At 44.1% G+C, this 13,027-nt stretch overlaps 2 protein-coding genes across 2 annotated transcripts; both read right to left on the bottom strand.

Annotated features, from left to right (window-relative positions):
- Positions 1–679: 679 nt before the first annotated feature.
- LOC113008152 (olfactory receptor 10Z1-like) lies at positions 680–1,743 on the bottom strand. Its single transcript, XM_026145358.1, has one exon. It carries the CDS (start codon positions 1,622–1,624, stop codon positions 680–682), a length of 945 nt encoding a protein of 314 aa, XP_026001143.1. The 5' UTR covers positions 1,625–1,743.
- Positions 1,744–8,338: 6,595 nt separating this feature from the next.
- Positions 8,339–9,283, bottom strand: LOC113008179 (olfactory receptor 6N1-like). Its single transcript, XM_026145417.1, has one exon. It carries the CDS (start codon positions 9,281–9,283, stop codon positions 8,339–8,341), a length of 945 nt encoding a protein of 314 aa, XP_026001202.1.
- Between the last annotated feature and the right edge of the window lie 3,744 nt (positions 9,284–13,027).

Below are 13,027 nucleotides of genomic sequence, written 5' to 3'. Positions count from 1 at the left end.
GCAATGGGGATATATGATCAGATTTAAAAAATTCAGAATTATGGTGTCATTAATGTACAGAGAGAAATATACATATAAATTTAAAAACAAAAAAAAAAGCCAAATAAAAGTAGGTAACAGTTCAATTACTATTACTATTTTTCCAAAATAATAATAATAAAAAAACCCTATATAAATACATAAATACTACTGAAAAAATACAAACTAATAACATTGATCCTTATATTTATACATGTAACGTGTTTATTGAAAAAAAGAAACATTAAGCATTGTTAACTGACCTTTGTGATAAACTGAGATGTAACACACAGGGATGCCTGCACTAACCAGCCCTTTACAACAGAATATTTCATACAATATTTTGTTTACTTTAAACCTAAAACACTTTGAAATAAACCTGTTTAATCAACTTGCACATATATCAGCTAATATACCTTGAACATCAAGACACAGCAAGGCAAAGAAATGAAATATCAATTTGTGATGATTTCTGAATGGTATATAGATGAATTTTACAACAGTACTTAAAAACTCATGCAGAATCCTTTTCCTTAGACAAGGCAAACATGACTAAATGTTTCTGAATCAAGTGCCTTCAGAAAGACTTGTATTTATATTGCTGCATCTGTTTTGAATATTTTGAATTATTTTAAATAAGGAAATCTAACCTTAATGGAAATCATTTCCCTTTCAAATAAATTAAACTCAAGATTCTGTTTCGTATTTTGGTGAGTTTAAATCCATACATGAGAGGATTCATAACTGGAGGGATGATGAGAAATTCAAGAGCGATGAAGTTTTTGAGGCTTTGGGATAAATCTCTGGAGCCAAAGCGCAAGTACATCGCATCAAAAGCCAGTACAGTGGCATTTATGATCACAGAAGTCAGATGGGGCACACAGGTCTGCGTAAACTTTACTCTGTCCTCTCTGGACCTCACACATGTTTTAATAATATATATGTAAGTGCAAATTATGAAAAGCCAATGAAAATGATAAATGACAATTATCACATATGCACTGATGTTATTTGAAAAAGTGTCAGCTTCAGGACAAGCAAGTTGAACAATTAACCAGTTTAGACACAAGGCTCTCTGAATCTTTATACCACATAACTTGAGTCTTGCTGTAAGCAGGACATTAATGGAAAAAAGACAGAAAGGTGTCAGCCAGGAGAAACACACCAGCTGTGAAAGCCTCCTCTTAGTCATGAAAGAGTAGTAGTGCAGAGGTCGACATATAGCCATATACCTGTCAAAGGCCATGACAGTTAAAATAGACAAATCACAACAAGCAAATGAATACATGACAAAACCTTGTAAAAGGCACCCTTCATAGGAGATTCTGTGAGAAGATGACAGTAAATCTGAAAGGAATTTGGGGTAGAAACCTGTGGTTCCATAAAGTGCATTAATGCAAAGGCTACTCACGAAAATGTACATAGGTTCATGGAGGCTTTCATCCAAGACAATGAGCAGCACAAGAGAAATATTGAAGAACAAAATCACACAGTAATACAGTAAAGTAACTGAGAAGAGGGGTACTGTGAAATTCATCGTCTCATTAAATCCTGACAGAATGAAACTTCTTTCATTAGACTGATTATCCATGATCAGAGGGCACATCTACCTTTTTAAAATAACAACATAACAGAGCACTGAGCTGCTGCGTCTGTACCTGACTAATGTCTGCTGTCCCTCTTCACCTCCCATTAATTATAGAATAAAATAAAATACTATATACAGTACAATAAATAGAATAAAATATACAATAGGATAGAAATAGAATGCAAATGCTTTATACAACTGAGTAAAAATACAACTTTGTCAGAAAAAGAGTATTGCACTCAGTGTGTGTGAATGTGTGTGTTTGATCAGTTAAAGTCTTTGTTGTGGAGCCTGACAGCAGTGAGGAGGAAAGACCTGCGAAATCTCTCCGTCCCACACCGTGTGTGCCGCAGCCTGCCACTGAAGGAGCTGCTCAGTGCTGTCACAGTCTCCTGCATGGGGTGGGAGATGTTGTCCAGCAGGGATGAGTGTATGTTTCTGTTCTGTGTCCTGTTTGTTTCTATATGTGTCTTTCTGGCTGCTGTTACAAGCAAATTTCCCCTTGTGGGACAATTAAAGGATTATTCTATTCTATTCTAATGCTGTTTCTATCAAACTATTTTTCTCCTACAGTTACACAGAGGCCTGACAACAATATTATACATTCACATTATAATGCTGATATTCTCTTAAATATAGACATCATGTCAGTTATATTTTCTGAATTAGCTTTGTGATATAAGTGTACAATGAGCGAGACTACAGAGGCACCCGGAAAACTGGCTAAACTTTGAGCCACAGTAAACACGTCACTCATGAGACTCAAACATTTTATAATTGAAAAAAGGATATAAATATGAGTCTGTTACTTGAGAAACATAAACCTATTTACTGTAAATGACAATAAATTGACCAATTTACATCTTAATGGAACGTGTTAGAGATATGGCATTATGACACCTTAAGTTCAAACGATAAGATGACCTGGATTAAAGCTAAAACCAGAAGTGGAAATGCATTTTAGTTTACATCTGAAAAAATGTAAAAACAAGAAACAATAATAATAAATTTTCAAAAGGTAAAATATGTGTTAGTTGTCTTCAGATCTTTGATAGTCTAAAGGTCAAATTTAAGTAAACAATAACGCTTTTTACTGAGACTTGGTTGTCTTGGTGCATTTATAGTTAATGTTATGAGGCCTTCATTTGCTGTCATGTACAAGAGAATAATGTACATTTTTGAAATTTTATTTTGCTCCATTTTTATTTGGTGAACAAGGAGCTCTTAATTTCGAAGTTCTTTTAAAATAAAATGAACCCAATATCCTGTTTCGTATTTTGGTGAGTTTAAATCCATATATGAGAGGATTCATAACTGGAGGGATGATGAGAAATTCAATAGTGATGAAGTTTTGGAGGCTTTGAGGTAAACGTGTAGAGCCAGATATCATGTACACTGGATCAAGAAAAAACAGGAAAGTCATCAAAGAGATCAGGTGGGGCACACAGGTCTACGTAAACTTTAACCTGTCCTCTCTGGACCTCACACATGTTTTAATAAGATATATGTAAGTCCAAATTATAAAAAGCCAATGACACAGATAAACAATAAGTGTTACATTTGCACTGATGTTTTTTCTAAAGATGTCAACATCAGGACAAGCAAGTTTAATTATTAACCAGTTTAGATACAAGACTCTCTGAATGTGTCATGGTCCTGGGTCGGTGACCCAGCGCTTTTAGTTTATTATGATGATAATTATTATTGTTCGAGTTCTATGTGTTATATCCGGTCTGTGTCTCTGTCTGTCTATGGTGTCACCCCCACTGTTTGCGAATCTGTCTGTTTAGTTCTGTGTCTTGTTTGGTTCCCTGTGTCTGAGTTTCCTGTCTTATTGTGAAGGTCTCTGTCTGATGTGAGTGTGTTCAGTTTACGTTTCCCCTGTCCCGTCAGCTCTGATTTCTCCCAGCTGTGTTGCCCTTCTGTCTCTCATCCCCTGATTACTGGTGTGTGTATTTAAGCCCTGTGTGTTCTCCTGCCTGTTGCTGGTTCGTCTGCGTTACGCCGTGTCAGTCTGCGTTACGCCGTGTCAGTCTGCGTTACGCCGTGTCAGTCTGCGTTACTCTGTGGTCCATGGTGTCCTGTTCCTCGTCCGTGTCTCTCTGCCTCTCACCCCATTCTGGTACCCTCTCAGGTTTGTCATTTAGCTTTCCCAGTTTAGGTCTTTAGTTTTGTCTTCCCTCTTGCCTGTTTTGTCATCTCACCACTGTGTAAATATAACATCACCAGCATTATCATCTACTGCCTGCGATTTGGCTCCTTTCTCCCGTCAATACCACACGGCTCGCCTCGGCAGCCGTGACAGTACGAACCAGCCAAACATGGACCCAGCGGCATTCGCACCTTCCAAGGAGCTTCGGGAGGAATTAACCGATTCAGTTTCAAGATGGACTAATCTGTGGCTAGAGCATGAGGGGGAGGAACTTCGTCATGCTCTGGAGGCCCGACTACAGCGGCTAGTTTCCAATCACTCCTGGTTGCTAGACTCACTTAACCCACTCGTACAGGACTTCATCCTCAACACGCTTCATCTTCACCCCCCAACTGCGACAGCTGACCTGCCTGGCTTACCGGAAGATCCTCTCCCCAGTCCACCAGAGGACTCTCAGCCAGACAAAATGCCGCCCGTTCATTCGGCTTCTCCCTCCTTCTGGGCAAAACGGCGGTCACGCCGTCGTCATCCTTCGCTCGCCAAGCAAGCCCTCGGGGTCAGCTAGAGTGACTGTTTCATGTACATGCAGCCCCCCAGTGGCCAGCTCACACCAGCCCAGGCTTTTTACAAAGCACTGGGAATCATCCTCATTCCACCCAGCCTATCCACCCCACAGCAGGAGCAGCCACTTCAGAGCTGCCTCATATCACCGCCCGCTTCCCCTGCCGCTCTAGCCCCTTCTCCCAGGTGGAAGCGACGTCCACGCGGCCGTCAGTTACCGGCAGATTCTGTGAGTCAGGAACACAGTGTTTTTTCTGTTCCATCTGAGCTTCCATTCATGACCACTCTGTCAGTTGATCCTGAGTCTAGTAATTCAATGCCAGTCAACTCAGGTTTATTCAAATGTGAAAAGATTAATTCAGAAACTGTTAATTCTTTGTCAGATACTCCAAGGTCCGTTAACACATGCTCTGAGGATTTAAAGGACTGCTTTCATTCTGCCTCTTCCGAGTCCTGTGTTATGCTAACCAGGACTTTTAATCCGGAATCTGAAAATAAAAAAGACTATCTACTAGAAGCTCGGTTAGCCGCCCGGCCAGAAGCTCGGTTAGCCGCCCGGCCAGAAGCTCGGTTAGCCGCCTGGCCAGAAGCTCAGTCGCCACCTCCACCACATTCAGCCTCACCACCCGTAGCTCAGTTACAGTCACAGCCAGACTTACTGCAATCTATGTTGCAATCCCTAGCCCAGTCAGAAGCCCAGTTGGCAGAAGAATCATCAGCCTTATCATCCGTTCAGTCTCCCACTCCACCACCATTGTCATCACAACCATTATGTCAGTCACCCTCAGTTCAGCCTCCTGTTCAGCAGCCACCAGCCCTGCATCCTGTGTCAGTTTCTCCACCTGTACAACAATACAAGTCAATTCAACCTGAAAAACACTGTTCTTCGCCCATCCATTCCAAGCAGAGAGACAAATCTAATAATGTCAACATTCCTCAAAGGCTGGCCAGTTCTGAGACTGAGATGCACTCCAGGGCCTCCCCTGAGGCTGGGTTTCAGCCCCCAGCTGACTCTGGACCCCTGGAGGTTAAGAAGCCAGCTGAGGACTGCACCCGGCTGTCGCTGCCTGAGCAGAGTCAATACTCTGTGCAGCTGCAGCCTGCTATGTGCTTGCCAGAGGCCCGTGTGCCTGCTGGTTCTGTTCTGTCCCTGCCAGAGGCCCGTGCGCCTGCTGGTTCTGTTCTATGCTTGCCAGAGCCCACTGGTCCTGAGACTGTTCTTGCTGGAGGGCCCGAGGAGCCCGTCCAGCCTCCTGCCTCGTCAGCTGGGGGGCCCGAGGAGCCCGTCCAGCCACCAGCTGCTCCACCAGCAGCCTCATCCACGCTTGCAGCAGCAGTTTCATCCTTGCCGCCGCCTGCTCCACCAGCAGCCTCCTAATCAGCTTCAGCGTCGCCTGCAGCAGCCTCCTCATCAGCATCAGCCTCCTCATCAGCATCAGCGTCGCCTGCAGCAGCCTCCTCATCAGCATCGTCAGCGTCGCCAGCTCCGGCTGCATCCTCGCCTGGTCCAGCTCCGGCTGCATCCTCGCCTGGTCCAGCTCCGGCTTCATCCTCGCCTGGTCCAGCTCCGGCCTCAGCTTCGCCTGGTCCGGCCTCAGCTTCGCCTGGTCCGGCCTCAGCCTCAGCTTCGCCCGCTTCGCTCGGTCCGGCCTCCGCCTCAGCTTCTCCCGCTTCGCCATCGTCTGGCCCGGCCCCCGCTTCAGCTGCTTCGCCTTCGGCTGGCCCAGCCTGCGCTTCAGCTGCTTCGCCTTCGTCTGGCCCAGCCTCCGCTTCAGCTGCTTCATCCTCGTCTGGCCCAGCCTCCGTGTCTTCGCCTTCGGCGTCGCCTGGTCCAGCCTCGTCTGGGTCTGTGGTTTATTGGCCGCCTTCCAGGCCACTGGTCGGGCGTCATCTCCGTCGTGGGCGGCCCCCAGACCCCCTTCGCCTGAATCGCCGCCGCTGCATTCCGCACGGCCGGCCTCCGGACCCCTTTCGCCTGAGTCGCCGCCGCTTCCTTCCGCACGGCCAGCCCCCTGAACTATTTCCACGTCGCCACCGTTGCCGTCCGCACGGCCGGCCACCTGAACTGTTTCCACATCGCCGCCGTTGCCTTCCGCATGGCCGGCCCCCTGAACTGTTCTTTTTTGGACTCCTGTTTTGTTTTGGGACTTTCTTGTGCTTCGGTGTTTTGTTTCGAGCCCTCCTTCATGGACCCCCGCTGCCCGCCCTGGTCGGGTTGTTTTCTGTTTTGGGCGGTTTTTGTGTTTTTCTTTCATTTTCTTGTGTTGGGCTGTCTGGTGCCAGCCCTTGAGGGGGGGGGGGGGGGGGGGGGTACTGTCATGGTCCTGGGTCGGTGACCCAGCGCTTTTAGTTTATTATGATGATGATTATTATTGTTCGAGTTCTATGTGTTATATTCGGTCTGTCTCTGTCTGTCTATGGTGCCCCCCCCCCCCCCACTGTTTGCGAATCTGTCTGTTTAGTTCTGTGTCGTGTTTGGTTCTCTGTGTCTGAGTTTCCTGTCTTATTGTGAAGGTCTCTGTCTGATGTGAGTGTGTTCAGTTTACGTTTCCCCTGTCCCGTCAGCTCTGATTTCTCCCAGCTGTGTTGCCCTTCTGTCTCTCATCCCCTGATTACTGGTGTGTGTATTTAAGCCCTGTGTGTTCTCCTGCCTGATGCCGGTTCGTCTGCGTTACGGCGTGTCAGTCTGCGTTACTCTGTGGTCCACGGTGTCCTGTCCCTCGTCCGTGTCTCTCTGCCTCTCACCCCATTCTGGTACCCTCTCAGGTTTGTCATTTAGCTTTCCCAGTTTAGGTCTTTAGTTTTGTCTTCCCTCTTGCCTGTTTTGTCATCTCACCACTGTGTAAATATAACATCACCAGCATTATCATCTACTGCCTGCGATTTGGGTCCTTTCTCCCGTCAATACCACATGGCTCGCCTCGGCAGCCGTGACAGAATGTTTATATCACACAACTTGAGTCTTGATGTTAGCAGGACATTGATGGAGAAAAGGCAGAAAGGTGTTAGCCTGGAGAAACACACCAGCTGAGAGAGCCTCCTTCCTAGTTAAGGCGAGGAAGGAGTAGAAGAGAAGGGAGTTACTGTTAAAATACTATTATTGAATTGTTTTTTGTTGTTTTTTTAAATTTTTTAATTTTATGCAATGGGATTGAAAAACTTCAAACAACAACAGCACAATTTTATGCTTGATATGCTAAACAAAACTTTAATTTTTAAAGTAGTAAGTACTAAAGTATGTCAAGCAATGGGGATATATGATCAGATTTCAAAAAGTACAGAATTATGGTGTCATTAATTAATGTACAGAGAGAAATTTACATATAAATTTAAAAACAAAAAAAAATGCCAAATAAAAGTAGGTAACAGTTCAATTACTATTACTATTTTTCCATAATAATAATAAAAAAAAAACTATATATATAAATAAATACTACTGAAAAAATACAGCCTAATAACACTGATCCTTATATTTATACATGTAACGTGTTTATAGGAAAAAAAAAACATTAAGCATTGTTAACTGACCTTTGTGATAAACTGAGATGTAACACACAGGGATGCCTGCACTAACCAGCCCTTTACAACAGAATATTTCATACAATATTTTGTTTACTTTAAACCTAAAACACTTTGAAATAAACCTGTTTAATCAACTTGCACATATATCAGCTAATATACCTTGAACATGAAGACACAGCAAGGCAAGGAGATGAAATGTCAATTTGTGATGATTTCTGAATGGTATATAGATGAATTTTACAACAGTACTTAAAAACTCATGCAGAATCCTTTTTAAAATGAAATTCTTAGTCAAAAACATGAAAAAAATGTTGTTTTCATTTAATGTTCGTGCTGGATTGAGCAAATATGACATATATGACAAATATGTGTCCTATTATGACAAATATAACAAAGAATATTAGTAAAATTAGTCTAGTCCAAATATATGTTTGCCTTAGACAAGTTTTGAATATTTTTGAATTATTTTAAATAAGGAAATCTAACCTTAATGGAAATCATTTACCTTTCAAATAAATTAAACTCAAGATTCTGTTTCGTATTTTGGTGAGTTTAAATCCATACATGAGAGGATTCATAACTGGAGGGATGATGAGAAATTCAAGAGCGATGAAGTTTTTGAGGCTTTGGGATAAATCTCTGGAGCCAAAGCGCAAGTACATCGAATCAAAAGCCAGTACAGTGAAATTTATGATCACAGAAGTCAGATGGGGCACACAGGTCTGCGTAAACTTTACTCTGTCCTCTCTGGACCTCACACATGTTTTAATAATATATATGTAAGTGCAAATTATGAAAAGCCAATGAGACAGATAAATGACAATTATCACATATGCACTGATGTTATTTGAAAAAGTGTCAGCTTCAGGACAAGCAAGTTGAACAATTAACCAGTTTAGACATAAGGCTCTCTGAATGTTTATACCACATAACTTGAGTCTTGCTGTAAGCAGGACATTAATGGCAAAAACACAGAAAGGTGTCAGCCAGGAGAAACACACCAGCTGTGAAAGCCTCCTCTTAGTCATGAAAGAGTGGTAGTGCAGAGGTCGACATATAGCCAGATACCTGTCAAAGGCCATGACAGTTAAAATAGACAAATCACAGCAAGCAAATGAATACATGATAAAACCTTGTAAAAGGCACCCTTCATAGGAGATTCTGTGAGAAGATGACAGTAAATCTGAAAGGAATTTTGGGTAGAAACCTGTGGTTCCATAAAGTGCATTAATGCAGAAGCTGCTCAGTAAAATGTACATAGGTTCATGGAGGCTTTCATCCAAGACAATGAGCAGCACAAGAGAAATATTGAAGAACAAAATCACACAATAATACAGTAAGGTGGTTAACAAGAGTGGTACTCTGTAATTCATTGTCTCATTAAATCCTGACAAAATAAAAATTCTTACAATAGACACATTATCCATGATCAGAGAACACATCTACCTTCTTTGTGTAACAATATGTAAGTGTACAGAGCACAGAGCTGCTGTATCTAGATCCCTAACAGTATCTGTTCTCCCTCGTCACCTTCCCTTAAATGCTGCCTTTGGCTCAACAACAAACACACACCTGGGAATTTGACCTCTGTTGATTGAAGGGCAAAAAAGTTATAAAATTGATGATGGCACAAGTTAATATAATATAATATAATATAATATAATATAATATAATATAATATCGTCTTCATGCATGCTCAATCGTCCAGGTAAGTAAATCTCCAAAAGTTGATTCTGTTCATCTGGACGTTGCGTTTTCAGTGGGAGAAATGTTTTGTCAGTTGGATGAATGAAACATTTCTCTCATCTCACTTGGATGAGGCTGGACGGGCGACTCGGGCCCTCTACACAGCAAATCCAGCATGTCCAAATTAACACTGTCGGATTTGATTTCAACACTATTAAAGTGTCTATATGGGTCCACACCAGAGAGTGTTAATTTAACTCTTTTTGGAGAGTTGGTACGTTAACTCTGATTTAGTGTTAAACACCAAATCTGTCTGGAGTTGATAATTTAACACTTGGTGTTAAGAGTTTATATATTAACTCTCAAGAGTATTTTAGTTTAACTACGTAAGAGTTATCTTCTAATTCATTCTAAAAAGCGGGAATTTTACTGTTCTGAACTTCTAGAAATTTCTTTTGGAAATAAACATTTACTAAAAAGACGCAATGGTTTTTGAAAAACATTTATTCTGAACTGTGTTCAGTGTACATGTTCTCACTTTCATTAGAATTGTGTTTATCAAAAGGTCTGACATAGGTGAGCTGGTAAATGCAAATAACAGCATTCTCATCACTTATTTCTTCAATACAATATGCATGTCCTTCATTCATCCCTTTGTGGAACTTCAACGCACTTCTGCTCTCCCCCATATTCCATCTTCACAAGCATATCCTGTGCGGAGATTGAATAAAAATTAGTTGACACTAATTAATGGCACAAATAATCCAGTAAACAATTGCAGCACAGTAAAAAAAAAGAAAAAAAAAAAAGGAATCCTTTTTGAGCCATTACTTGTGTAAAGTATTTTCCCAAAGGACAAGGACGCAGGCAACAGGTAATACTGAACTAAATGTAAAACCTCAACCTTTTTCATTTTTACCTAAACCGTGTGCACAAAACTCTGGAGGGATCTAAATGCTAACGTAGAATCCAGTCAGGACGTCTGCTACTGCTGTTTGCTCGTTTTTTTTTTTATGGGCGATCGTTGTCAGACTTCAAGTAGCACCATTATACTAACATTTCACATTCTAGACATTGTTTTAGGTGTATTTGACCAAAGGTTTGACTGAAAATTCACATGCAAGCTTTTTTCAAGGCTGTGGTATTTGCCCACAAACAATACCTTTCAGCTAGCTAAAACAGAATATTATGCTATCAGCGAGCAACACGGCTAATGCCTTTCACACAGCTTTGTCTCAACTCCAAAGAGCCACAGAAGTAAAAGCTCATAATAATAATTGAAACAATCTTTGAAAAAAATGACTTACCAAGCATGGCAAACAACTCAAATATGTAGAGCAAAATGTTCTGAAACGGCTTCACTTCAGCTTCGACTGGAGCCGTGCTGGAGGCGGAGTCTGTGAATTTACTCTGTTGGTGTCATAGCCCCTGTCGGAGTTCAGAGTTAAGAGGTCAGGAGTTAATGTTTCCATTGTAACACCCCCAGATTTGACAGAGAAACACTCATTTTTAACACTCGATTTTAACTACTATCATTTTACACCTCAGAGTTACATTAAAAGAATGTGACTCTGCTTAGAGTAAAATTAACTCTACTTTTGCAAGAAGACTATAAACACCAAAACATTTAACACTTTTGAATTTGCTGTGTAGCAGACGACACTTGAGGCTGGACGGGCGACTCGGGCCTTCCAGCAGACGACACTTGAGGCTGGCTGGGTTCACCTGAACCCCCAGCTAACATGGCTTGAGACTGGACGGGCTCCTCTGGCCCTCCAGTGGAAACAGACACTGAAGCAGCAGGTACAGAGACCTCTGCCAGTGTGGACCCTGGCTGGGACTAAGCAGTCCTCAGAGGGCTGAAAGTGTTCCCCAATACACTCAGCAGAGGACGGAGGCGGACGGGTGAACTCACTTGAGCTCTCAGGGGGTGCTGAGAGCTGACACTGTTCTTGTGAGTTCTCCGGTGAGGCTGCTGGCGCTGGCGTCTTGACCTCTAGGGGTCCAGAGTTGGCTGGTGACTGACACCCAGCCTCTGGGGAGGCCCTAGAGGAAGCAACTGTCTCTGACATGGCCAGCTTAAGAGAACCAGCAGATATTCTGGTGAAGTGTGTTCCCTGCTTTGAATGAGACAGTGAGGATGGTGGCTGAGTAAATGAGCGGGCAGACAGCTGAACTGGTGGGGACAGTGCAATAGGCAGCGAAGCGGCTACAGACTGACCTACAGGTAGCGGAGACGATTGTAGTGGAGTCGTAATAAGTGGTGGAGTGGCTGACTGAACTGAGGGCAGCGCGGCTGCTGACTAAACTGAGGGCAGCGCGGCTGCTGACTAAACTGAGGGCAGCGCGGCTGCTGACTGAACTGAGGGCATCACGGCTGCTGACTGAACTGACTGAACTGAGGGCAGCGTGGCATTTGACTGGGATGGAAGTGAGGATGAGACAATGGAGCGGACACGGTCATAAACATGGAACGAGGGTTCAGAACAGGCAGTCTTACAAGCTATGGCCATGGGTGAGAAATCATTGTTATCCTCAGTAGAAACACAAAAAATAGCTCCAGAAAACACAGTCACAGAGTCTGACGCAGCAGAAAAAGCTTTCCTTTCACTCACCACAGCCGATTGCTTACATGTCCCGACATCTGGCTGTGTGGGTGCCACGCCGACGGCGCAAACGTCGCTTCTTTCTTGGAGATGGCTCCGACAGGCCGGGTAATCCCTCGTCCGGCGATTCGGACGGCACGTCCTCCGTTGAAGCGAGCAGGCAAGCGGTAGCGGCGGGGGGGTGTAGGTGAAGCTCGTGGAGAACGAAATTCTGCACGAGCGGATGCAGAGAGTCCAATAGCCAGGGATAACCGGAAATAAGCTATTGTAGGTTGGCTTCCACAGTGTAAAGAGAGGCTTCTCCCTCATGCTCTAACCACTGGTTAATTAATCTAGAAGCAGAGTCGATAACGGGTGCCCGAGGGCGAGCATCTGGTGGCCAGGCCTTAGTCCATGGGGCCCGGCCGGGCACAGCCCGAAAAGGAGACATGGGCCCATCCTCCCGCAGGCCCACCACCCGCAGGAGGCGCCATAGGGTTCGGGTGCATTGTGTGCCGGGTGGCGACCAGGAGCGGAGGCCCTGGCGGACTGACCACCGGCTGCCAAGACTGGCAATAGGGACATGGAATGTCACCTCTCTGGTGGGGAAGGAGCCTGAGTTAGTGCGTGAGGTTGAGAGGTACCGGCTAGATATAGTCGGGCTCACCTCTACGCATGGCTTGGGCTCTGGAACCAGTCTCCTGGAGAGGGGCTGGACTCTGTCTCAGTCTGGAGTTGCCCCTGGTGAGAGGCGACGGGCTGGGGTGGGTATTCTAATATCCCCTCGGCTTGCTGCCGGTACGTTGGGGTTTTTCCCGGTGGACGAGAGGTTTTGTTCCCTGCGCCTTAGGGTTGGAGAATGGGTCCTGACTGTCATCTGCGCTTATGCGCTGAGTGGAAGTTCAGAGTACCCAG

This window comes from Astatotilapia calliptera, chromosome 16 (genome assembly GCF_900246225.1).
Source record: "Astatotilapia calliptera chromosome 16, fAstCal1.2, whole genome shotgun sequence".
NCBI lineage: Eukaryota > Metazoa > Chordata > Actinopteri > Cichliformes > Cichlidae > Astatotilapia > Astatotilapia calliptera.
Note: the sequence above shows the minus strand (reverse complement) of the source record. Positions and strands in the feature narration are given on the sequence as shown.